Below are 25,587 nucleotides of genomic sequence, written 5' to 3' on the forward strand. Positions count from 1 at the left end.
CATTCAAGAGCAACCTCATGGGCTAGACATATCTGAACCATTTAGTAGACACCTGCTTCAAGTTGGTGCTGACAGAAAGTGCCACACTTTTTCTTTGTCCCATTGTTGTGCTGCCCTAGGACATCCAGCAGAGGAAAGTAATTTTTTTACCTTAAATTTTCTTTTCCTGGAGTCTTTAGGCAGCACAAGTTTACAACTGCATACAACTCAGTGTGTCTATGGGTGTTCTTCGTATTTATGGTGTCTCATTAGTCCAATTCTTGTTAATTGCTAATCATAGGGGGAGATTTATGAAACTGGTGTAAAGTAGAATTGTCTTGGTTGCCCCTAGCAACCAATCAGATTACACCTTTCATTTTCCAAAGAGTCTGAGAGGAATAAAAGGTGGAATCTGATTGGTTGCAACTAAGACAATTCTACTTTACACCAGTTTGATAGATCTCCTCCATAGTCTCGTCTGCCTTGTTCCAGGTGACGTAAATTGAAAGCGTAACTGTCATGTTTTTTTTTTTTTGCAGAAATCAGAAGTATAAGCGATTTTGAGAAACTCTGTAATAGGTTTCATCAGCCAAAAAAGCCTCCTTCCGTACTCAAGAAGCAATCTCCCAGCCTCCCCCCCTGACTTCTTATCTGTGCATTATCAGGCAAACACGTCTTCATTACAGAGAAGCCAGTGAAGACGGGCTCTGCTCTCTCCATTGTAAGCCTATGAAGGGGGGAGGGGCTGAGGGAGATGAGGGAGCAGGAAGAGGTGACATGAAGGTCAGCTGTTTGTAGACTCTCTGGGCACCTAAAACGCTAAATTCAGGTGTCAGAAAGGTCAGTGCTTATCTATGAACTTACTGAGAGAAGATTGCAGGGTGTTGTGCTTTGCAGGACTGCTCCGTGCTCAGTCACTCCTAACAGCCCCTCCCCTCTCCATAGCCACATAATGGACACAGAAATCCTGCTTCATCTGATGTGAGGGGGGAGGCTGGGAGATTGCTTTTTCAGTCCAGAAGGAAACTCTTTTAGTACATAAAACCTATTACAGAGTTTCTTAAAATCGCTTGTACGGTTGATATTTAATGTTTTCAGAAAAATGACCCTGAAATGACAGTTACGCTTTAACTCATTGTTCTACTGCCTATGGACTCCAAGAAAAGCAAGTTTCAGGTAAACAAATTTCTTTCCTATATTGCTGGCCTGTTTGTAAACATAATAAACACGTTATGCTTAGCTCTCCTAGCTTCCCCAATGCAGTGCGGCTGGTGTCATCTGCTGGCTGCAGCCCGGTTACCCCCATGGCCAGTGATTGTCTGAGCAGGCTGTCACTGCCGAGAAGAGTTAGTCTCGGAAGTGGCGGAGCTGCAGAAAGCAGGGGACACCGGAGAGGCCGCATTGGGACACCAGGGGAGCACGGAGAGGCAAGAGGAAAAAATTATAAATGATTGATAACCCCTTTAATAGTCTGGGCAGGTATCTGACAAAAGATAATGAAACTATTTTTTGTAATCCGTTTCTGTTTTCCCATTGTAGCTTTATTTTTAGTATGTTATTATAGGGGCTGCCATCTTGCCCAACCTGTTTTAAAAGGGTTATCTAGAATGAGAAAAATGCAGCTACTTTCTTGCAAAAACAGAACCACCCCTGTTCTCAGGTTGTTTGTGGTATTACAATTCAGCTCCATTTACTTTAACAGAACTGAGCTGCAAAGCCACACTAAAATTGAGCACAAAAGAGGTACTGTTTCTGGAAGAAAGCAGCCATGAGTCTGGATAAACCCTTTAACAGCATTTAGTGAAAAGCTTTACAGTATACCTCATAGACATACAGCACATTGGACATTGGACATTGTTTAATTTTAGTTTCAAGTCTAGTAGTCCAATTTTTTTTTATAACAGGTAGTTTTTTGTTTTTTTTTAAGTTAAAAAAAAATCACTAAAAATGTAAAAATATGTTTGTCAAGTATTCAAACAATATGTCATTTTGTAGAGACATACTACCTTTTTTAACACTTTTTGAAACCCCCCAGGGAACTTTCATAGGCAATCATTTGACTGCTTACACACATAAATGCCAGCAGCATTTCACCAGTAAAAAGGATTTAATGAATTATGCCTGCTTTATTTTGGTGAACATAAACTTAGCAATATACACACAAACACTAAATAAATAAATACAAGACAATGACTTGCATTTATTAACTTGTGTCACTTTAATGTGAGCTGTACAAAAACAGGACAGTTCTAGGTTCAACTATATCAAAAAGTTAAATTTACCCACTCTTGATACAGATATTAGAAATACATCCTTAGAAAGATTTAAAAAAAACTGGAAAGAAATCATCAATGGAGAGAAAATGCAGTTTTGAGGCTTCACCACAGAATTCTCAACTTTTCAATATTGTTCCAATATTATGAGAAATATCCTACAGATTTTGTTGCAGTACAGTTCTAACATTTTGCATGAATGCATATGTTCAAAATTTACCTGTGAACGTCACTGCTTCAATAGCTGTTTAGGACATAAACAAATCCCTCTATACATTACGATGTATCATGACAGATCACGAGCCTTTAAAAAGTACAACCATCAAAACAAGAAACTAGAGCTGTGGCAGCAGAGTGGAGGGTAAGTATTAAGCTACCATGAAACAATTACTATGGTTAAATCTATTCACCAATCTCTATAATTCTGTGAATGTGAACAGTTTTATGCAAAAGCTATATGTTTTAATAACCAGTAGTGAGGTATATAAGCAGGTTTTACTATTGTGTATGTGAAACCTTGAACTTGAAAAGCTGTCATAGTATAGTAATGTTCACAAATCAGGAGATGTAAGAAGCCCCTCTCTCAAAATGTAGAACAATTTAGCAAAGAACTTTTAAGCAATAGATATGCTATACTGAATTTGCACATAACAGATACCAATTGAACTAGGTCAAGCATTAGATATTTATAACTGTTGGTGTTTCAGTTCTTTCACCTTCATTGTACACTTCAAAATAGTTGCTTGGGACAATCACAAAGCCAGCCCCATATTTATAATCATACACTTCTTTTTCCAGTTTTTCTAGGCTGCGCTCTTGTCTTCTGCACCTCTGGTTTGCAATTCTAAGTTTTTTTCTTAGTTTATCAACCTGTTCCTCCAGCTGTTGGATTCTCCTCCTCTGATGGACTGTATCTTCCACTGTATAATTGTGGTCGCATATTACTGCTATGTGACTAGGAGTATATGGAGGAGGTAACAGCAAGCCAATGGCAGGATCGATTTCTGGAACAGCAGGAGCTGGTGTACTTTGTTCCTCCTTTTTAATATTCTTTGTGACCTGAAATAAATAACAAAAGTTCACGTTAGCTTATTAATAATACAGGCAAGGGGCATATACGTCTGGGATCACAAGTATTATATTAATAATTGTGACTGCAAACAATAGCTCAGATTTACAGTTTCACAGTGAAATCTGTTGTGAATGTGATTACCATTAAAGGAGAAGTCCGGCCAAAATTAATTTTTTATATGTTATTACTTATGGAAAGTTATACAATTTTCTAATGTACATTAATTATGGGAAATGCTCATATACTGCTATTTCTCTTAATTTAGTGTATCAGGAAGTGTTAGAATTCTCTCAAAAGCAGTGACGTCACGACGAAGGGTGTAATTCCTAGGGAGTGTCCAGCAGGGGGCGCTCTATATATAGAAGTCAATGAGTACCATTGACTTCTATATATAGTGCGCCCCTGCTGGACACTCCATTGGAATTACAATGGATGTGTGTATGTAATGTACTGTACTTTGCGATTGAATACATTTATGGAATACTTTGGGGAGCAAGTGTCCTTGCTCCCCAAAGTATCCCATAAATGTATTCAATAAATACATTTGCTGGGCACCGAGCAGGGAGGGAGAGAGGTCCCATCTACCTCCCCCCCCCCTCCTTGCTCGGTGCTGGGAACATATAGAAAGTACTACTCCCCCATGATCTGCAGATAATGGGGGAGTAGTACCTGTGCTACCCGCCGCCACTCACACTATCCGGCCAGCCACCGCTCTCTGATGCTGCAGGCTGGCCGCGTCAGCCCTCACCCACCCCGGCCAAGAGCACGGCGCTCCCGGTGCTTCCTGGTGTCCCAGGCCGGTGTGGGTGAGGGCTGATGCGGCCGGCCTGCAGGATCAGAGATCGGTGGCCCGCCGGATAGTGTGAGCGGGGGCGGCGATAAGATAGCACAGGTACTACTCCCCCATTATCTGCAGATCGTGGGGGAGTAGTACTTTCTATATGTTCCCAGCACCGAGCAAGGAGGGGGGGGGGGGGGGGGTAGATGGGACCTCTCTCCCTACCTGCTCGGTGCCCAGCAAATGTATTTATTGAATACATTTATGGGATACTTTGGGGAGCAAGGACACTTGCTCCCCAAAGTATTCCATAAATGTATTCAATCGCAAAGTACATTACATTACATACACACATCCATTGTAATTCCAATGGAGTGTCCAGCAGGGGCGCACTATATATAGAAGTCAATGGTACTCATTGACTTCTATATATAGAGCGCCCCCTGCTGGACACTCCCTAGGAATTACACCCTTCGTCGGGACGTCACTGCTTCTGAGAGAATTCTAACACTTCCTGATACACTAAATTAAGGGAAATAGCAGTATATGAGCATTTCCCATAATTAATGTACTTTAGAAAATTGTATAACTTTCCATAAGTAATAACATATAAAAAATAAATTTTGGCCGGACTTCTCCTTTAAAGCGACTCTGTACCCATAATCTGCCCCCCCCCCCAAACCACTTATACCTTCGGATAGCTGCTTTTAATTCAAGATCTGTCCTGGGGTCCGTTCGGCAGGTGATGCAGTTATTGTCCTAAAAAAATACTTTTAAATTTGAAGCCCGTGCCAAACGGGAGTATCTGTGCCCTAACTTTGCACCACCCCTCCGTCCCTCCTCCCCACCCTCTTCATCATTAGGAATGCCACTGAAACATTTTCTCCATGCTGAACATTGCACAGGTCCTTAACGATCCAGCCCATGTGCCGGGCTGCCACAGGTAGGCAATAGGAGGCAATCTGCCTGGAGCATTCCTAATGATCAAGAGGGCAGGGAGGAGGGACTCCCGTTTGGCACAGGCTTCAGTTATTTTTTTAGGACAATAACTGCATCACCTGCCGAACGGACTGCAGGACAGATCTTGGATTAAAAGCAGCTATCCAAAGGTACAAGTGGTTTGGGGGGGGGGGGGTCAGATTGTGGGTACAGAGTTGCTTTAAAGTCCATGGCACTAGTTTTCAGTAGTTTTTTTTATTCCACTGCGAAAATGAAGTGCCATAGCGTTGTAAAACTTCAGATATTGTGTACGCTCCCCTGATGCCCTCATGCAGGGTCTCCAGGTCTCCTGCTGACCACAGCCACCTTCAAGAAGAATTGGTCTTGGCAGTGACAGCCCAGCTCAGCCAATCACTGGCTGCAACGATGACCTGTATCAGCCAGTGATAGGCTGAGTGGACTATCACTGAGCGAGGGACCAGGAGACACCACAGGACACTGGGAGAGCACAGATTGGTAAGAATGGCTTCTTTATCATTTTTTATATAACAGCAGCACAATGTTTTACAACTCTATGGAACCTTAGGGTCCTATTCCACGGGCCGATAAGTCTTCCCATACTTTTTAGCTGCTGTATGTCCTGCAGGAAATGTTGTTTTCCTTTCAGTCTGACACAGTGCTCTCTGCTGACATCTCTAGCCGAGACAGGAACTGTCCAGAGCAGGAGAGGTTTTCTATGGGGATTAAAAGAAAACCGAGACAGAGTTCCTGTCTTGGCCAGAGGTGTCAGCAGAGAGCACCGTGTCAGACTGAAAATAAAACAACACTTCCTGCAGGATATATGGTAGCTTATGAGTATAGGGAGACTTGAGATTATAATAGAAGTAAATTACAAATCTATATAATTTGAAATTGAAGTTGATTTGAAATAAAGGGGTACTCCAGCGGAAAAAAAATTAAGAAAAAATAAGATCTATCATTAATAGCACAGCAGACCTTCTAAGAAGGGCATGGTCTCACTTTCTGTCCCCAGCCCAATTAGAACCTGTCTAACCTGTTGATAGATTCCCTCTAACCTCTTCCCCATAAAACATTCTAGCCTTAATTTTTTGTTGTTTATCCATGTCACCTCCCAAGTCATCTAACCTTTATATTTTTCCAACGATAGAGCCATTTGAGGGCTTTTTTTGAGGGACAAGTTGTACTCATTATTGGTACAATTTTGGAATACGTAGGACGAAACCCCCTCCCCCTCTGTGACACAGCTCCATTAGAATCACAATGAGGGCCAGCAGATCTGCCCCCAGTGCTTTATGACCGCCCGATAATAGAGCGGCACCTTGAGCGGGAATGCGTTGCTGACAGCCAATGACACTTTAAAGAAAGTGCAAAATGACAAGAATGACCACGATACATAGAGTATAGAGCATCTCTTTCTGACTTTTTAATGAACTACTTACTGAAAGAAGTGGCCACGATGGGTACTGTCTAGCAGAAGTTATAGCGATCAGCACCCCACCAGTAAATATTCATCTGACAAATCCCCTACAAGGTATATGGGCTGCTGATACATGTATACCTAAGTACCTTTATTACAGAGATACTGTCACCCCTTTCTCTATGAGGACTTCTCTACACAGCTGTAAAGTGTAAATTCTGCAGTTTTCATACCTTACTTTATAATAGATTTCTTGATGCTTGGTCCAGTGAAAAATGCTTTTTATTGTTGGTGGATTGTGCCACTGGAATGGGCTGACCTAGGAGGGGGGCCAGTTCCAATGGCCACCGAGGGGCTAGACTCCAAAAGCTACATGCCTACGGCACCGATGTGGGCGTGGCGAAGTAGCGCAGCGGCCATGAAGCCCTGTCTAGGTGGCACAATCCACCAACGATAAAAAGAATTTTTCAATTAACCAAGCACCAAGAAATCTATTATAAAATAAGGTATGCAGAATTTAGGCTTTACAGCTGTGTACAGAATTCCTCATACAAAAAAAGGGGGTGACAGTGTGACTTTAAGTAAGTATTGCTTCTTTTGTTTATATGTTCTTTAAGGTGAAAAGGATTTTCCAAATTAAAACTAACTTGTCCTCCCCACACCCCCAACAATCTTTTATTTGTTCCCTATCCTGTAAATAGTAGATCAGTTAGTTTTAAGTTGGAAAACCTCTTGAAGTCAAAACTGGATTTTTTTATTTTTTTTTTTACTTACCGCTGGCTTAGCATCTGTGTAGGAGAACACAGTTGGAACAGCATTATCCTTGAGCAGTTTATTGTTGCATGCCCTCTTAAAGCAGTCAGGAGTAAAGTGGTCGGAACAGATGCTACTGTACTTGGTTGGTTTAAAGTCAGCCCTTCTGACTGCAGCCTCCCATTTCTTACAAAGAAGTGGTCGTGTTAAGGGAAATCTAAAGAAAAAGAAAAAAAAAAGGAAAACAATAAATGAAAGCAGTGAATGTAGTTCCATCTCGGAAAATAAAATTTTATCACAAAGGATTCAACGCTTGTACCAGGCTATTCACTTTAACCGTTTAAAGAGTCACTGTTAATTTTTTTTTTTGCAGAAATCAATAGTCCAGGCGATTTTTCAGAAACTTTGTTATTGGGTTTATTAGACAAATATGCCATTATCTGCACTCAAAAAGCCTTTTTCCAGGTCCCCCCCTCCTCTCCTTTCTGTCATCCACTGCTCAGAATCAGGAAATCTCGACTGTTTTTTCATCAGTCGGATCTGTCTGTTCTATGAAGAGGGGAGGGGGGAGGAGGAAGGAGCGAGATAAGCGGGCAGCAGAGAGCAGAGAACAAAGGATTGCACTGCGGGGGAGCTATTCAGAGTGCTATTCAAAGGTCAGAGAGGTCAGTGGTGACTGCAGGAGAGAGCCTGTGATGTAAATGTAAATTAACTCTTTGTTGTCCTGTTTTGCTGCCTCTACTTTCTCTCTCCATAGGAAAACCATAAAGACAGGGGGAGAGCTTCAAACTGCTTTTTCATGATAAAAATTCATTTTTTGGCTAATAAAACCAATTACATAGTTTCTTAAAATTACCTGTACTATTGATTTCTGCAATACAAATTTTAACGACAGTGATACTTTAAGGACGGAGCCAATTTTCATTTTTGCACTTTCGTTTTTTCTGCTGATTGCAGCCCATACAATGGTTTATGCTCACACATGGGGTACTGTTGTATTCAGAAGAACCTGCGTTATAAATTTTGGGGTACGTTTTTACTGTCTAATTTTGAATACTTTCCTTTAATACCTGTGGGGAAAAAATGCTCGTCACACACCAAGATGAATTCTTTGAAGGGTTTACTTTCCAAAATGGGGTAACCTATGGAGGGATTTTACTCCGCTGACACTACAGGGGCTCTGCAAACACACCTGGTGCTCAGAAACTTCTTCAACAAAATCTGCATTGAAAATGCTAATTGGCGCTCCTTTACTTCTGAGCCCTGCTGTGTGTCCTTACAGTGGATTATACCCACATATGGGGTACCTTTTTACTCAGGAGAACCCGCGTTACAAATTTTGCGGTGATTTGTCTCTCATGAGAAACTTTAATCTAAACGTATATATTATTAGAAACTTTAAATTTTTTATTTTTTTACGGCTTAATGGTAAATACTTTCCTCAAGCCCCTGTAGGGTCAAAATGCCTGTTATACCCCTAGATTAATTCTTTAAGGTGTGTAGTTTCCAAAATGTCACTTATGGGGGTTTCCAATATACAAGCCTCCTAAATCCATTTACAAAAAGTGCCCCCGCAGGCTGGTCCTTAACGCAAACGGGCGTACATTTACGCCCGATGTTTACCCGATTGCTGTGTGTAAACACACAGCGATCGGGTAATGATGGCTGCTGTAACATACAGCAGGCCATCTTAGCTTGTCGGTCGTGCCGACAATCGCTGTAATTGGCTGATTTATTCAAATCAGACAACTACAGTGATTTTCCGGTTCCCGAGTCATCGATGAACTGAGGCTCTGGAAATCAATGATGATTGAATCACCATTAGTGTGTATAGTGAAGGGGGCCATGGAGCCACCCTCCAGATCGCTGCCAATAGCGGCGATCTAAGTAAAAATAAATATTTTTACTTTGCTCTACACCCCTCAGTTAGTTAGCTGAGGAGTGCAGAGCAGGTGTGTGTGGTGTGTGAGCACCATACTCACCGGATCCCGGTGCCGGAGTGAAGATCTGCAGAGTCCTCTTCTATCTCAGTCAGCTTTTTTCGGCTATCTTCGTCCAGGTACGTTGTAGTGCCCCCTAGCGGCTGATTAGTGTGTAATAACTTATCAGTGGCTTTGGGGTGAAGAGGTAGCTGATCAGCAACTCCTCTTTTTTGGCGTGGTGTTCCCCCCCCCCCCCCCCCTGTATCCTACTGCCACTGTCTGCTGATAAGTACCGCACATAAGTGCGGCATTTATCAGCAACTCCTCTTTTGGAGTAGGTTTCCCCCCCCCCCTTACTGTTAAAAACACGTATAAAACACTACATTACACTACACTAGCCCACATTACACATTACATTACTTGAAATTAAGTTTTACACTACACTACATTACGTTTACATACCCCCATATAAAAATATCCCAGAGAGTTTTTTGGTGGAGGAGGCATACGCTCTTATTGCCTCAGACACCGAAACAACCAGTGAGGATGAATTTGGGGATCCTTCTTTCCTCCTTCATTCATCCTCATCATCATTATCATCATCTAGTGATTAAGACTATCCACCTAGGCGTCCAAGGAGGACGCCTTGGGCTGCCCCCCAGACACGTCATCCCATCCCGCCCCCTGACCCCCAGACAGGTGACCCCATCCCACTCTCCAGACAGGTGACCCCATCTGGACACCAGACCCCCAAAATTATCAGCCCCAGATTCCTGGCTTTGTGGCAACGGCGGGAATCCAAATTAACCCCACAGGTCTCAGAGAAATAGACTTTTTCAAGCTCTATTTCTCTGGTGACCTTATAAATTTGATGGTGGCGCAAACAAACCTGTACGCGCACCAATTTCTTGCCCAGAACCCCTCCTCTTCTTTTGCTAGGCCCATGGCGTGGACCCCTATTGATGCAGCCAAAATGACAACATTTTGGGGGCTCCTGCTGCACATGGGCCTAGTAAAAAAAAAAAAATTCGGCAATACTGGAGTGGGGATACTATGTATAATACCCCACTTTACAGTATGGCCATGGGACGGTTTCGATTCGAAGCCCTCCTAAAATTCTTGCATTATAACGACAATGCAAGTTGCCCCCCACAAGATGATTCCTCATATGACCCCCTGTACAAAGTACGTCCGGTCATAGAGCATTTCTCAGCCAAATTTACTGAGATGTATATCCCAGAGAAATACATCTTAGTAGATGAGTCACTCCTCAGCTTCAAAGGAAGACTCCATTTCCGCCAGTACCTTTCCAATAAAAGATGGCGGTATGCCGTGAAATCATACAAACTCTGGTGAGAGTACCTCAGGGTACACTTACAGATTTAGGCTGGATTCACACTACGTATATTTCAGTCCGTATTGTGGTCCTCATATTGCAACCAAAACCAGGAGTGGATTAAAAACACAGAAAGGATCTGTTCACACAATGTTGAAATTGAGTGGATGGCCGCCATTTAATGGCAAATATTTGCTGTTATTTTAGAACAACGGCTGTTATATTGAAATAATGGCAGTTATTTACTGTTATATGGCGGCCATCCACTCAATTTCACCATTGTGTGAACAGAGCCTTTCTGTGTTTTTAACCCACTCCTGGTTTTGGTTGCAATATGAGGACCACAATACTGACTGAAATATACGTAGTGTGAACCCAGCCTTAGAGTATATGAGGGTAGGGACACCCAAATCCAGCCCCCAGAATTCCTCCCCATCCTCTGAGTTAGTGGGAAGATCGTTTGGGAACTGATCTTCCCACTGCTGGATAAAGGTTATCACCTGTACGTTGATAACTTTTATACCAGCATCCCCCTGTTTCGGACCCTCGCTGCCTGAGCTACTGTAGCTTGCGGCACGATCCAAAAAAATCAAAGAGGCCTCCCAAGTCATCCGGTTAGACATCTGATGGCAAGGGGTGCGAGCAAGGCCTATGCCTGTGAAAATATGTTGTTGGTCAAATATAAGGACAAACGTGATGTCCTTATTTTGACCACAATTCATAGGAATAGCGCCACCCCTGTCCCTGTCCGTGGTACCACAAACATGGTAAACAAACCTGATTGTGTTCTAGACTACAATCAGTATATGGGAGGAGTTGATCTCTCAGATCAAGTCCTCAAACCATATAACGCCACGAGAAAAAACAGACGGTGGTATAAAAAGGTGGCCGTATATCTGGTACAGACAGCGATGTACAACGCTTTTGAAATTCCTTAAATTCCAGGAAGCAGTAATAAAAGCCCTGGAATTCGGTAGCCACGGAGAGGGCCCCAGCGCTTCTGGATATGAAGGACCCCGTATCGCACAGGGACAACATTTTCCAGTTGAAGTACCCCACACTGGAAAAAAGGGGAGATCCTAAAAGTGCAGAGTGTGCCACAAAAGGGGGATCAGGAAGGACACCATTTTCCAGTGTGACACCTGTCCTGATCACCCCGGCCTCTGCAAAGATTGCTTCAAGGCGTACCACACGTCATTGGAGTTCTAAATTTTGTCCCTTATTCCTAATTCAGGGGTCACGTTGATCCAGGGATTATTCTGATTGCCATTATGGAGTCGGGAAGGAAATTTTTTCCCTATGATGAGGCTACTGTTGTCTGCCTCACAACATTTTTTTCCTTCCTCTGGATCAACACAGGTTGAAAAGGACAAGAGTCCATTAAATTCAACCTTATAAACTAATAATTAGCCTAATACTCCCAAATAAATTAAAATATCTTGCTGATATTGATAGAGATGCTGTTGCTGTTGGAGACATGGCTGCTCAGGTGATTCCCAATGGGGATGTTGTTTTGGATGGGCCACTTAGGGCAGAAGTAAAGGTTAGTAAGAAGAGAAGGCATCTTCTAGTTGGTGACTCGATTGTTAGAGGTGTTGTGGTAGGACAGGAGGAGGATGTGTTTAGAGAGGTGAGATGTCTCCCAGGTGCTACTGTCAGGAGGGATAGGAGACGGATTGTGAACATTGTGAAGGCTGCTAGTATAGATAGCAAGATTGATCTGGTGGTTCATCTTGGAACCAATGACTTGTCCCAAGGAGATGTGGATTTGGTTAAAAAGGAATTTCAAACTTTTAGTCTGGAGCTGGGCAAGATAACAGATTCTGTGACATTTTCAGAGGTTTTGCCGGTCTGTAATCAGAACAACAAGGCATGTCGTATCTCAGAGTTTAATGCATGGTTAAGGCAATGGTGTAAGGCAGAAGGTTTTGGGTTTGTTAGTCATAGCTTTTGCAAGTGGTGCAAAAAGGACATGTTCAAGAGGGATGGTTTGCACCCATCACACATAGGTACACAGGTACTTAGTGAGGAATTCAGATTGTTTTTGGACAGACATTTAAACTAGATGAAGGGGACAGAAGTATAATAGAGGAGGAGGATTTCTGTCCCCGACCAGTAAAGACAAATAAGTGTATCCGGATTGGTGAAAGTGCAGTGGTTGGTGCTGTAGACACAGTGGTTGGTGCTGTTGATGTAGTTGTTGGTGCTGTTGACGCAGTTGTTGGTGCGGTTATTGGTGCTGTAGATGCAATGGTTGGTGCGGTTATTGGTGGTAAGGAAGGTGCTGTTGGGGCGGTAGATGAATTTGGGAATAAAGGTATTATGAAGCTTAGTAATCTTCGGGCAATGTGTACGAATGCTCGCAGCTTAGGAAACAAGATCTGTGAGCTGACGGCCATTATGTCTAGAGATGATTTGGACCTTTTTGCTGTAACAGAGACCTGGTTCAAAGAGTCTAATGATTGGGAAATAGCTATACCGGGATATATTCTGTACAGGAAAGACAGAGCAGAGAGAAGGGGAGGCGGGGTAGCCATTTATGTCAGGGATAGTCTTAAATCGACACTCATCCAAAATACATATAAAGAGCTGGAGACTCTCTGGGTTTGTATGCAGTCCAAAGAGGGATCTGTTATTAGGATAGGTGTTGTCTATAGGCCTCCGGGGCAAAGCGAGGACTATGATAACATGCTGATGGATGAAATTACTAAAATGTCATTAAAGGGGGACATTGTAGTTATGGGCGACTTTAACATGCCGGATGTGGATTGGAATATCCCTTCTGCACTTACATGTAAAAGCAAGAATGTAATGGAGGCCCTTACAGGGGCATCTCTGAAACAGCTTGTGAAGTCACCTACCAGAGGAGAGAACATTCTAGATTTAGTATTTACTAATGGGGATCGGGTGTCTGAAGTTAGAGTGGAAGAAAATCTAGGTTCCAGTGACCACCAGTGTCTATGGTTTGACGTACAAACTGACTACGTCCAATCCCATACTACAACAAGAGTATTGGATTTTAGGAAGACAGATTTTAATAAAATGGGGGAGTATTTAGATAAAGAATTAAGAGGGTGGGATAAAACATCAGGGGCGAGCACTCAGTGGGCAGAATTAAAAAATGTCATATTAAAGGCAACTAGACTATATGTACGAGAAGTTAGCAAAAGTAAAAGGAAGAAGAATCCATTATGGTTTACTAGAGAGGTTAAGGCCATTGTAAAAGGAAAAAAGGCAGCGTATAGGAAGTATAAGGAGACTGGGAATGAAGCTGACAGAGAGACGTATAAAAGTATACAGAAGGAGGCAAAGCAGATTATAAATGCTGCTAAAGCCTCAAAAGAAGAGGAAATGGCAAAATCTGTTACTGCGGGGAATAAAACCTTCTTCAGATATATAAGTGACAGGAAGAAGAAGAAGAATGGCTGCAGCATTACTAAAATAAGTAATGGGGAGAATACGTTTATTGATGGAGATAAGGCGGTCGCTGACTATTTGAATAGTTACTTCTGCTCAGTGTTTTCAGAAGGCGGCCTTCACAATCACAGGATGGTTGGACACAACATTGCCTCCAGCTATATGGGTTCGGCTCCAGTATTTTCAGAGGCTGAAGTTGCAGAGGAACTTGCCCGTTTAAAGCTGAATAAGGCGATGGGTCCAGATGGGATCCATCCCAGGGTTCTTAAAGAACTCAGATCTGTGATTGCTGCCCCCCTGACAGATCTGTATAACCAATCCCTGCTAACAGGAGATGTGCCCGATGATTGGAGAACAGCCAATGTTATACCAATCCACAAGAAGGGGAATAGAGAAGAGCCCAGTAACTACAGGCCAGTGAGCCTGACATCTGTAGTAGTGAAAATGATGGAAACTCTTCTAAAAAAGAAGATAATGGATCACCTAAGAATCAACAATTTGATGGATCCAAACCAGCATGGCTTTACTGAGGGCCGATCATGTCAGACTAATCTCATTGATTTCTTTGATTATGCCACAAAAGTGCTGGATGAAGGTGGTGCTGTGGATATCGCCTATCTGGACTTCAGCAAAGCTTTTGATACAGTTCCCCATAAAGAGCTGATAGAGAAGTTGGAGAAAATTGGACTAAATCCCTGGATAGTTCAGTGGATTTGTGGTTGGCTGAAGGAGAGATATCAGAGGGTTGTTGTTAATGGTGTATATTCTGAGCAGAGACTGGTTACAAGTGGTGTGCCACAAGGGTCTGTTCTGGGTCCTATTCTTTTTAATATGTTTGTAAGTGACATAGGAGAAGGGTTGATAGGTAAAGTTTGTCTGTTTGCTGACGACACAAAAGTGTGCAATAGGGTGGATATTCCTGGAGGTGTCAGTAATATGGAAAATGATTTAGCTTTGCTAGATACGTGGTCCAAACAGTGGAAATTGAAGTTCAACGTTTCCAAATGTAAAATAATGCACTTGGGGAGGAGGAATCCTCTATCCGAGTATCACATCGGCAGTACTGTATTGGAAAAGACTTCAGAAGAGAAGGATTTAGGGGTAATGATTTCTGAAAGCCTTAAAATGAGTCACCAGTGCAACCAGGTGGTGGGGAAAGCAAATCGTATGCTGGGGTGTATAGCTAGAGGTATAACCAGTAGGAAGAGGGAGATTGTGATCCCGCTGTATAGAGCTCTGGTGAGGCCACATCTGGAATACTGTGTCCAGTTCTGGAGACCTCACCTAAAAAAGGACATTGATAAAATAGAACGGGTCCAAAGACGAGCTACAAAAATGGTGGAAGGTGTGAGGCATAAACCATATCAGGAAAGACTTAAGGATTTGAATCTGTATAGTCTGGAGGAAAGACGGGAAAGGGGGGACATGATTGAAACCTTTAAGTATGTTAAGGGTCTAAATAAGGTTCAAGAGGGGAGTGTTTTTAGTAAAAAACTGAGCTCAAGAACAAGAGGACATAGTGAGAGGTTAGTTGGGGGAAAGATCAGAAGCAATGTAAGAAAATGTTATTTTACTGAAAGAGTGGTAGATACCTGGAACAAACTTCCAGCAGAGGTGGTTGGTAAATCTACAATAACAGAATTTAAACATGCCTGGGATAGACATATATCTATCCTAAGATAATAAGGAAGAAAATACTAAAAGGGCGGACTAGATGGACCCAGTGGTCTTTTTCTGCCGACAATCTTCTATGTTTCTATGTTTCTAAAATTGTCCCTTTTCCCCAACTAAATAGGCATGGCCCCCATTCCCATTAGAGGCTTGCCATGTTGCATTTACAAAGCCTCTGTGTTTCCAAGACAGTAGAACCCCCCCACAAGTGACCCCATTCTGGAAACTACACCCCTTAAAGAATCTAACAAGGTGGTCAGTGGGAATATTGCCCCCTGTTGACGGGCACATTTGTGCCATGAAAATGAAAAGGAATTGTATTTTTCATCTTTACAGCACATGTTCTCCATATGTGTCCTTTACTAGTGTGGTCCATATGCTCACTGCACCCCTTGTTAGATTCCTTGAGGGGTATAGTTTCCAGAATGGGGTCACTTGTTGGGGGTTCCCACTGTCCTGGCAGCACAGGAGCTTTGTAAATGTGACATGGCCTCCATCCTCCATTCCAGCCTCTAAATGGCGCTCTGTCCCTTTGGTGGCTTGCCCTGTGCCCATATGGCACATTATGTCCACATGTGGGGTATTTTCGTACTCAGGGGAAATTACCCTACACGTTTTGCATTTATTTTCTCTTTTAACCCCTTGTGGAAAAGAAAAAAATAAAAGCTAGACCAACATGTAGTGTAAAAAAAAAATGTATACACTAAATCATTGATCTAGTCTTTATTTTTTCATTTTCACAAGGGGTTAAAAGATAAAAAAAAAAAAAAAAAAAAACACAAAATGTGTAGCGCAGTTTCCCCCAAGTACGGAAATACCCCACTTGTGGACATAAAGCGCCAGGCGGGTGCAGGGTAAGCCTCTGCAGGGAGGGAGCGCCATTTGGCTAGAATGGATGGTGAATGCCATGTCGCATTTACAAAGGCCCTGTGTTGCCAAAACAGTGGAAGCCCCCCAAAAGTGACCCCATTCTGGAGACTTCACCCCTCAAGGAATCTAACAAGGGGTGCAGTGAGGATATGGACCCCTTGATGACAGGCCCATTTGTGATGTGAAAATGAAAAAACGAAATTTTTCACTTTCATGTCACATTGTTCCACATTTGTGCCCGGCACCAGTGGGGTCCATATGCTAACTGCACCCCTTGTTAGATTCTTTGAGGGGTGTAGTTTCCAGAATGGGGTCCCTTGTGGGGGTTTACCACTGTCCTGGCAGCATAGGGTCTTTGTAAATGCAACATGGCCTTTGAATTCCATCCAAGCCAAATGGCGCTCCTTCCCCTTCGGAGGCCTGTTTTGCGGCCGCATGGCGCTTTATGTCCATATGTGCTGTATTTCCATACTCGGGACAAACTGCTCTACATGTTTTGTGTTTTTTGGTGTTTTTTTTTAAACCCTTGTGAAAATGAAAACTTTACAGCTAGGCCAATGTTTAAAATGTAAAAATTTAATTTTTACACATCATCATTGATCTAGTCTTGACATTTCTCATTTGCACAAGGGGTTAAAAGAGAAGAAACAGAACAAAACATGTAAAGAAATTTCCCCCGAGTACGGAAATACCCCACATGTAAACTTTAGGCGCTATGCGGCCGCAAGACAAGCCTCCAATGGGAAGGAGTGCCATTTAGGTTTTTGGGGCTAGATTTGAGTAGAATGGATTTCGAGGGCCATGTTGCATTTAAAAACTCCCTGTGCTGCCAAGGCAGTAAACAAAAAAAAAAACACAAGTGGCCCCATCATGGAAACCACACCCCACAAGGAATGTAACAAGGGGTGTAGTGAGCATATGGACCCCACTGGTGATGGGCACAAATGTGGAACAATGTGGCGTGAAAATGAAATATTACATTTTTTACACTATAATGTTGGTTTAACCTTGAATTTTTCAATTTTACAAGGGGTTAAAAGAGAAAAAAAAAAAAACACAAAATGTGTAGAGCAATTTCCCCAGAGTCCGTAAATACCCCACATGTGGACATAAAGTTCCATGTGGGCGCAGGGCAAGCCTCCGAAGGGACATAGCGCCATTTGGATTTTGGAGGCTGGATTTGGCTAGAATGCATGATGGACGCCATGTCGCATTTGCAGAGCCCTCATGCTGCCAAGACATTAAAAAACCCCCACAAGTGACCCAATTCTGGAAACTACACCCCTCAAGGAATCTAGTGGTGCAGTGAGGATATGGACCCCTTGATAACAGGCACATTTATGCCGTGAAAGTGAAAAAAAAAAATTCTTTACTTTCACGTCACATTGTTCCACATTTGTGCCCGTCACCAGTGGGGTCCATATGCTCACTGCACCCCTTGTTAGATTCCTTGAGGGGTGTAGTTTTCAGAATGGGGTTACTTGTGGGGGGGTTTCCAGTGTCTTGACAGTACGAGGGCTTTGTAAATGCGACATGGCCCTTGAAATTCATTCCACTGAAATCCAGCTTCCAAAAGCCAATTGGCGCTCCTTCCCTTTGGAGGCTCGTCCTGCGCCCGCTTGGCACTTTATGTCCACATATGGGGTAATTCCGTACTCGTGAGAAACTGCGCTACACGTCTTTTGTTTTTTTTTCCTTTTATCTCTTTGTAAAAATGAAAAATTGAAGGCTCGAGGGGTGTAGTTTTCTAACTGGTATGCCTTTAGGGGTGTTTATGTTTTGGCACTCCAGAGCCTCTGCCAACCTGAAGTGGTACAGTCAAAAATGACCAAATATAACGGAGGCGTTGAAATTCACTAGGTGCTCCTTTATATCCGAGGCTTGTGGTTGTGTCAAATAGCGCATTAGGGCCACATATGGGGTATTTCTATAAACTGTAGAAACGGGGCAATCAATATTGGGGTTAATTTCTCTGGTAATAGGTTTATAATTATGAAAGATATTGGATTACAATAAAATCTTTGCACAGAAAATTTACATTTTCAATTTTTGTACACACTTAGCTTTTATTTCTGTGACTCCCCTAAAGGGTTAAAAAAATTTCTGGATGTGCTTTTGCAGAGTTTGGGGGGGTGCAGTTTCTGAAATGGGGTGCTTTGTGGGGCTTTCTAACATACAGGCCCCTCAAATACACTTTAAACCTTAACAGGTCCCTAAAAAAAAATCTGATTTTGAAATTTTACTGAAAATTTGGAAAATTGCTAACATTTTAGGCTTCATATTGTCTGAATAAATTGAAATATAGTTTAATAAATGCCGCCAACATAAAGTAGACATGTTGCTAATGCTATTTAATATATAATTTATGTGGCAAAATCATTTTCTGTACAAGCCGAAAAGTTTCAAATTTGGAAAAATGCAATTTTTCATGTTATTTTGTTTTTTTTTTTCATAAAGATTCGTTATAAGTATTGACTCCAATTTACCAGAAATGTAAAGTACAATATGTCACGAGAAAACAATCTTAGAATCAGTCGGATAGGTAAAAGCATCCCGAAGTTATTAATGAATAAAGTGACACAGGTCATATTCATAAAATTTGTCTCTGTCCTTAAAGGGGTAGTGCGGCGGTAAACATTTATTTACAAAATAAGACACAATACAAAGTTATATAACTTTGTAATGTGTGCTATGTATGTGAATGGCTCCCTTCCCCGTGTTTCCCCCCACCCACGCTAGACCCGGAAGTGTTGGCGCATTATACTCACCGCATTCGTGTCGACCCCCGTCCGCCATCTTGTGACAATGACGTTGTCTTCGGGAGGTCAGCCAAACCGCTCCATCCGTCCCACATGCCGGCCCCCTCTGCCGCGATTGGCTGAGCTCAGTTATGCTCAGCGGCTGAGTAGCTGATGATGCGGCATAGGGGGGCCATCATGAGGGACGGATGGAGCGGTTCAGCCAGCCTCCGGAAGACGACGTCATTGTCACAAGATGGCGGACGGGGGTCGACAAAAATGCGGTAAGTATAATGCACCAACACTTCAGGGTCTAGCATGGGTGGGGGGAAACACGGGGAAGGGGGCCATTCACATACATAACACACATTACAAAGTTGTATAACTTTGTAATGTGTGTTATTTTGTGAATAAATGTTTACCGCCACACTACCCATTTAAGGCCATTTCAGGCCCGGTCCTTAAGGGGTTAATCCTATTCAAACTGACAGTACAGGAATCACAGCATAAAATCAGCTGTGATTCTGTTATGTGTGAACCCACCCTAAAATATAAATAATCCTGCTATACTTTCTCACCAAGCCCCCCCCCCTTTCTCCATGAAGATCTACTAACTGCAACCTGATCTCTCAGTAAGGTTTTCTGTGTGATCAAAAGAAAAAGGGGTAAGGTGTTTCTTATGGTTGCTTGTATTATAGATTTATGCAGACCAGTTGGCATAATACCTAACTAGCTGGGTAATAAGATTTATCAAACTGGTGTAAAGTGAAACTGGCTTAGTTGCCCCTAGCAACCAATCAGATTCCACCTTTCATTTTTTAAACGTCTGTGAGGAATGAAAAGTGGAATCAGGTTACTAGGGGCAACTGAGCCAGTTTCACTTAACACCGGTTTGATAAATCTCCCCCATTCTGTACATCTAGGGTATATACATGTTTCATCATGCATATACCACCTCTGCATGTAACAGAAGAGATCACAGCAGGATACACATAGCGGATCAGCTATGTTGAAGCCATTAAACTAAATGGGTCCTCCCCCAGCATCTCACCCTGAAAGGGTATCATTATACAGCTAAAAGCAGTATAAACTTAGCCATACTGAACATACAAGATGAATGTTCTCTTAGTAAAAATCGCCATAAAGATGTGAACTAATGAATGTGAAAGCCAGCTGGGCCGGGCCTGTAGAGGGAGAGCGCGGGCCCTTCCTCCTCACACTACACTATAACATGAACGCGCAGAACAGATGGCGCGCTCCTAGCGAGCTGCGCGCTTAGGGGACAGCGCATGCGCACATCACCGTTTAGAGAGAGCGCGGCGACTATGGCTTCAAGCGCAACTAAAAGCCATCGGCCCCGTATCAGCTCCCGGTATATTACTCACTTGTGAAACGAGATGGGTTTATCCTTATCGTATCGGTTCTTGCAGCCATAAGCAGAACAGGACTGCACCATCGTTTTGCCTCACTCTGCCTCGTTTCTGCTTGTCTGTGATGAGCTGGACCGGCTCTTCCTCGAAGCAATCACACCAATAGCGACGAGCTTTCCCAGCGCACCGTTCTGATAGACAAACGCGTCTCTCCCGCCGCCGATTATCGTTTTATAAAAGAGAGAGAAATTAGTGGGTAGCGCTCCTCCCGTCTCCAAGATGGCTGACAACGCTTCAACTGTCGTCACGTTTGCTAAAAGCTCGCGCTGCCATTTGTCAGCCCGAGTCACGTGATAATATTTACATGCTCCACGCCCAGTTCCCGTGTATTCCTCCTAATGGATACGTCACGGTTGCAGGGAGGAGGCGACGAGCGTGACGTCATACTATGTACAGAAGGAAGACTAGCTTATGTTTAGAGCGAGGGTTTTATTTAGGTAAACGAGAGGTATTGGCGGCAGGGTCTAGGAGCTTTTTATCTTTGCGCAGAAACAACAAGTTGAAAAAGCTCATTATACAAATCCTTTTTTTATTGTGTTATAATTAACCGCACAAAAAAGAACCAGGTCTATGTACACAGTATGGCTACAAGTAAATGCTATTCTCGTGACGTCACATGACATGTACCCAGCCTGCTTGCACTGTATGTGCTTGTGGTCTCCAGCTGGGCTGTACACTTTCAGGTACAGGGTCAGGGCACTTGATCCTGTTACTTGCAAGGAGGGCTTTTACCAGCGGCCATATTGTGTACAAGGCCACACTATTTGACTGTGGAGAGTTAAAGTGGGCCTCTCACTAAGGAAACTCTTCAGGGCCATCTGAAGAGAAAAACTGGCAGATTTGCCCATAGCAACCACTCAAATCTCCGCTTTCAGAGCAGTTTGAGAAGTGAAAGCTGAGCTGTGATTGGTTGTTATGTGCTGGTCAGGCAGTCTGAGAAATCTATGCCAATATGTCACCACAGAAAGCCCCCCAAATAACGGCAATGGCCGACTAGGTGAAGTAATGCAGATTCTAAACCTATCATGTGTATCTTTGTACTCGCATTGTCAGCAGTACATCCGCAAACAGTCCACATGCTGTGTGCTAATACCACTGACTCCTAAGCAAATAATACAACAGGACTATAGCCCAGATTAATCAATCTCTATGAAACAAAAACTGGTGTGATTTCCCCATGGCAATCAATCACAGGTCAGCTTTCATATGGTAACTAGAGATGAGCGAACCTCTAGCATGTTCGGGTTCATCCGGAGAAGAAGCTCTGCATTTGATTTTGATGCAGCCCTGAGGCTGTCTGGAAAACATGGCTACAACCATAGGCCGTATCCATGTTTTCCAGAACTTACTAGGGTTACAACTTCCTTAGCCATCGGAAATTAAAGGAACACTCTGTTAGTGCCCCCCCCCCCCCCCCCCCCAAAAAAAATAAATAAAAAAATGGTGCCTTGGATTACGAGCATAATTCGTTTCAGGACCAAGCTTGTAATCCTAATCCACTCTTAACCCTTTGAGGACCAGGCCCAAAATGACCCAGTGGACCGCGCAAATTTTGATCTTAGTGTTTCCGTTTTTCCCTCCTCCCCTTCTAAGAGCTCTAGCACTCTCAGTTTTTTATCTACAAGCCATGTAAGGGCTTATTTGTTACAGGAATAGTTGTACTTTGTAATGGCGTCATTCATTTTACCATAACATGTATGATGGAATTCCAAATATATTATTTATGAAGATATAAATTGGTGAAATTGCAAAAAAGAATGCAATATGGTAACGTTTGGGGGGTTCCTGTGTCTACGTAATGCACTATATGGTAAAAGCGACATGATACTATCATTCTATAGGTCAGTCCGAACACAACCACATGCAGGTTTACACAGATTCTCTAATATTATAAATTTTTTTAAATGAAATCCTTTTTTTTGGCAATTAATTATAAATAAAATGGGCCTATTGTGACACTTATAACTGTTTTATTTTTTCACCTACGGGGCTGTATGGGGTGTCATTTTTTCCGCCATGATCTCTAGTTTTTATTAATACCATATTTGTGAAGATCGGACGTTTTGATCACTTTTTTTTTATATATAATGTAACATAAAATCTGTAATCCGCGCACTTTTTTCCCTCTTTTCGTGTACGCCGTTTACCGTTCGCAATGACGCTTGTTATATTTTAATAGATCAGACAATTACGCACGCTACGGTATATTATATGTTTATTTGTTTATTTATTTTTATATGTTTTATTTATATAATGGGAAAGGGGGTGATTTCAACTTTTATTGGGGGAGGGGTTTTGGGGTAGTGCAGTGGTGTTTTTAACTTTTTTTTTTTTTTTTTACACATTTGAAGTCCCTTTGGGGGACTTGTACATACACTAGTGTGATTTCTACACTGATGATTGCTATGCCATAGGAATAGCATTGATCAGTGTTATCGGCGATCTGCTCATTGAGCCTGCCTGTGCAGGCTCAGTGTAGCAGATCGCCGATCGGACCGCACGGAGGCAGGCGAGAGACCTCCGGCAGTCCGTTTTACCGATCGGGACCCCCACAGTCACACTGCGGTGGTCCCGATCGGTAAGTGACAGGGGACTCCCCCTGTCACTCACACTTAAACGCCGCGGCCGCGCCGCGATCGCGGCGTTTAAGGAGTTAATGACACGCGGCAGCGCGATCGCTGCAGCGTGTCATTACCGGTGAGATCCCGGCTGCTGATTGCAGCCGGCCCCCACCTGCTATGAAGCGCGCTCCGCTCCGGAGCACGCTTCATAGCGGGAGAAACACCCAGGGCGTACAGTTACGCCTTAGGTCATCTGGGGACAGACTACCATGGCGTAACTATACGCCCTGGGTCATCTAGGGGTTAAACCACAGCAAATTTTCCAAAAAAATTATTAAAATGCAGACAGTTTGTTCCACACCCCAAAAATAATCATTTTTTTTATTCTGAATAACATGTAAAACAAATGAAACAATGAAACAAACATTTAGAAACAGTTGAATATGTCATATTATAAGTTATTCTACAATATAGCAATCAACATGTGGATTATAATGTATAGTAAAGGCATTGACCTGAAAAAACAGCTGCAGCTGCAGTTTGTAGATACAGGATGGAACTGCAGATCCCCATAATGCAGTGGTGTAGTACAACAGACTACAATAGAGAAGCAGGACTGCTATCAGGGGTCTGTGTAGTCACATGATGCAATGGGGATGGGGTGTGTGTTCAGCATGGACCAATCAGGAAGTGAGAATCACACTTTTCTCTACAGCAGTGTGTATAACTTAGTCTAAGTGCACACATTATACACATTATAGCGGCAGTTAGTATAGCTGAGTGTAAGTGCAAGCACATTATAGCAACAGTGTGTATAGCTGAGTGTAAGTGCAGGAGCATTAATAACAGCAGTGTGTGTAGCTGAGTGTGAGTGCAGACACATAACAGCAGTGTGTATAGCTGAGTGTGAGTGTAGGCACATTATAGCAAAAATGGAGAGGATGAGAAACACGGGCTGAAAGAGACTGCAGGGAGAATGAAGGAATGAGCCGGGCATAAGGGGGCACAGTATAGCAGTACTCTCTGTCCGGGGAGAGAGGGGTTACAGCTATGAAGAGATTACCTCCACAGTCCTGTCCCCTGATGAAAGCCCCGGCCTGAAGTGGATCTGCTATGATTTGGAAGGTGAAGGAGACTTCCTGGGTCAGAATACAGTGCTGTAGACCACGCTATGCAGACAATGCCCCTTCTTCATTTCCACCCTGTACAGGAAGCTTTTAAACCAAATCAATGCTCTTAAACATTTTGAAAAACTGTGAGCTCCAAGGTACCACTGTTTATACTTACTAATCCCTCCGGTGATGATCACCGCTTGAATCTCCTGCCAGCCGCGATCCCGTCATGTCCGTTTGCTCTTCTCAGATCTTCTCCACTTCGGGGTTGCGGAATAGTGAATTGGAGAGAAAAGGCTGCTGGTGCGCATGCACATCGGCAGCCTTTTCATTGGCTGGAGCACATCAAATGGTTTCCAGCTTGCTCAGCCAATCAGGGCTGCGCTCCAGCCAATGTGAAGGCTGGTTGCTGGTGTGGAATATCAGGGCCAGATAGCTTATTAACACACATTACAGATTTATATAACTTTGTAATGTGTGTTAAGCTAAAAAAAAAAAAAATGCTGGAGTTGCCCTTTAAGCCCTAGATGACCTTGGGTGTACCCCCGTGTCCTGGGCCGCCGCGTCATCAGCTACTCAGCCGCGATTGGCTGAGCATAACTGCTCAGCATATTGCGGCTGAGCACAGTTATAAAGTGGCAGAGGGGGGACGGCAGGAGCAGGTTGTCCGGGGTCGGTCGACACGGATCAGGTATGTATACTGCACTACACTTACGGGTACACGGGCGGGGGCCGGGGAACACGGAAGGGGGCCATTCACATACATAACATACATTACAAAGTTGTATAACTTTAACCCCTTTAAGCTCCATTTACTTCAATGGAACTGAGTTTTAAAACCCCACCCAAACTGGAGACAACAGTAGGCGGAAAGTGGCCATGTTTTTGTAGCGCTGGATAACCCCTTTAAGCTGAGAAGCTTTTGGACTTGATTATGCACCTCAAGATTCAACAGGAGACAGCACTTCAAAGTGAAAACGTGATGCTTTTATTCACATCCTACTTCCGCAACGTTTCCGCTGGTTCTCAAGCGTGTCTTACACAGTGTCCAAACCACTCTTAAATGTGTTACACAGCAATTACACAGCAATTTAGGAAAACAATCAAGAAAATCATCTAGTGTACAGTGATATAATCATTCATTGATGAAAATCAGCATATTCATAGTGTTCCAAATCTCTCCATATGCATATAAACCATATTCCATCAGTGTTAGGTAGTGACATATAGTGTATATTATATTCGGGCAACTACTGACCCTTCTAGTGTCCAATATGTCTTATACAGATAATTCATAC

At 43.0% G+C, this 25,587-nt stretch overlaps 1 protein-coding gene across 2 annotated transcripts; it reads right to left on the minus strand.

Moving 5' to 3' along the window:
* Positions 1 to 2,108: 2,108 nt before the first annotated feature.
* THAP1 (THAP domain containing 1) lies at positions 2,109 to 20,920 on the minus strand. Of its 2 annotated transcripts, none has more exons than XM_069964387.1 (3): positions 20,297 to 20,421; positions 7,254 to 7,449; positions 2,109 to 3,311 (listed from the first exon to the last, which is right to left on the minus strand). In XM_069964387.1, exons 1-3 carry the CDS (start codon positions 20,326 to 20,328, stop codon positions 2,931 to 2,933), a joined length of 609 nt encoding a protein of 202 aa, XP_069820488.1. In that variant the 5' UTR covers positions 20,329 to 20,421; the 3' UTR covers positions 2,109 to 2,930. The 2 variants fall into 2 exon arrangements, with proteins under 2 accessions (XP_069820488.1, XP_069820487.1); XM_069964386.1 differs by lacking the exon at positions 20,297 to 20,421 and adding an exon at positions 20,572 to 20,920 and having other exon boundaries at positions 2,112 to 3,311.
* Between the last annotated feature and the right edge of the window lie 4,667 nt (positions 20,921 to 25,587).

The sequence above is a fragment of the Dendropsophus ebraccatus genome, chromosome 3, assembly GCF_027789765.1.
Source record: "Dendropsophus ebraccatus isolate aDenEbr1 chromosome 3, aDenEbr1.pat, whole genome shotgun sequence".
NCBI classification, from domain to species: Eukaryota; Metazoa; Chordata; class Amphibia; order Anura; family Hylidae; genus Dendropsophus; species Dendropsophus ebraccatus.

Bases quoted from the DNA above. Each gene is read 5' to 3' on its own strand.
- THAP1 (XM_069964386.1), bottom strand. From the start codon at position 20,642: ATGGTGCAGTCCTGTTCTGCTTATGGCTGCAAGAACCGATACGATAAG. The intron at 7,450-20,571 runs GTGAGTAATATA...CTTTTTCTTTAG, and splicing joins AAACCCATCTCGTTTCACAA to ATTTCCCTTAACACGACCAC. The intron at 3,312-7,253 runs GTAAGTAAAAAA...TATTTATTTCAG, and splicing joins ACACAGATGCTAAGCCAGCG to GTCACAAAGAATATTAAAAA.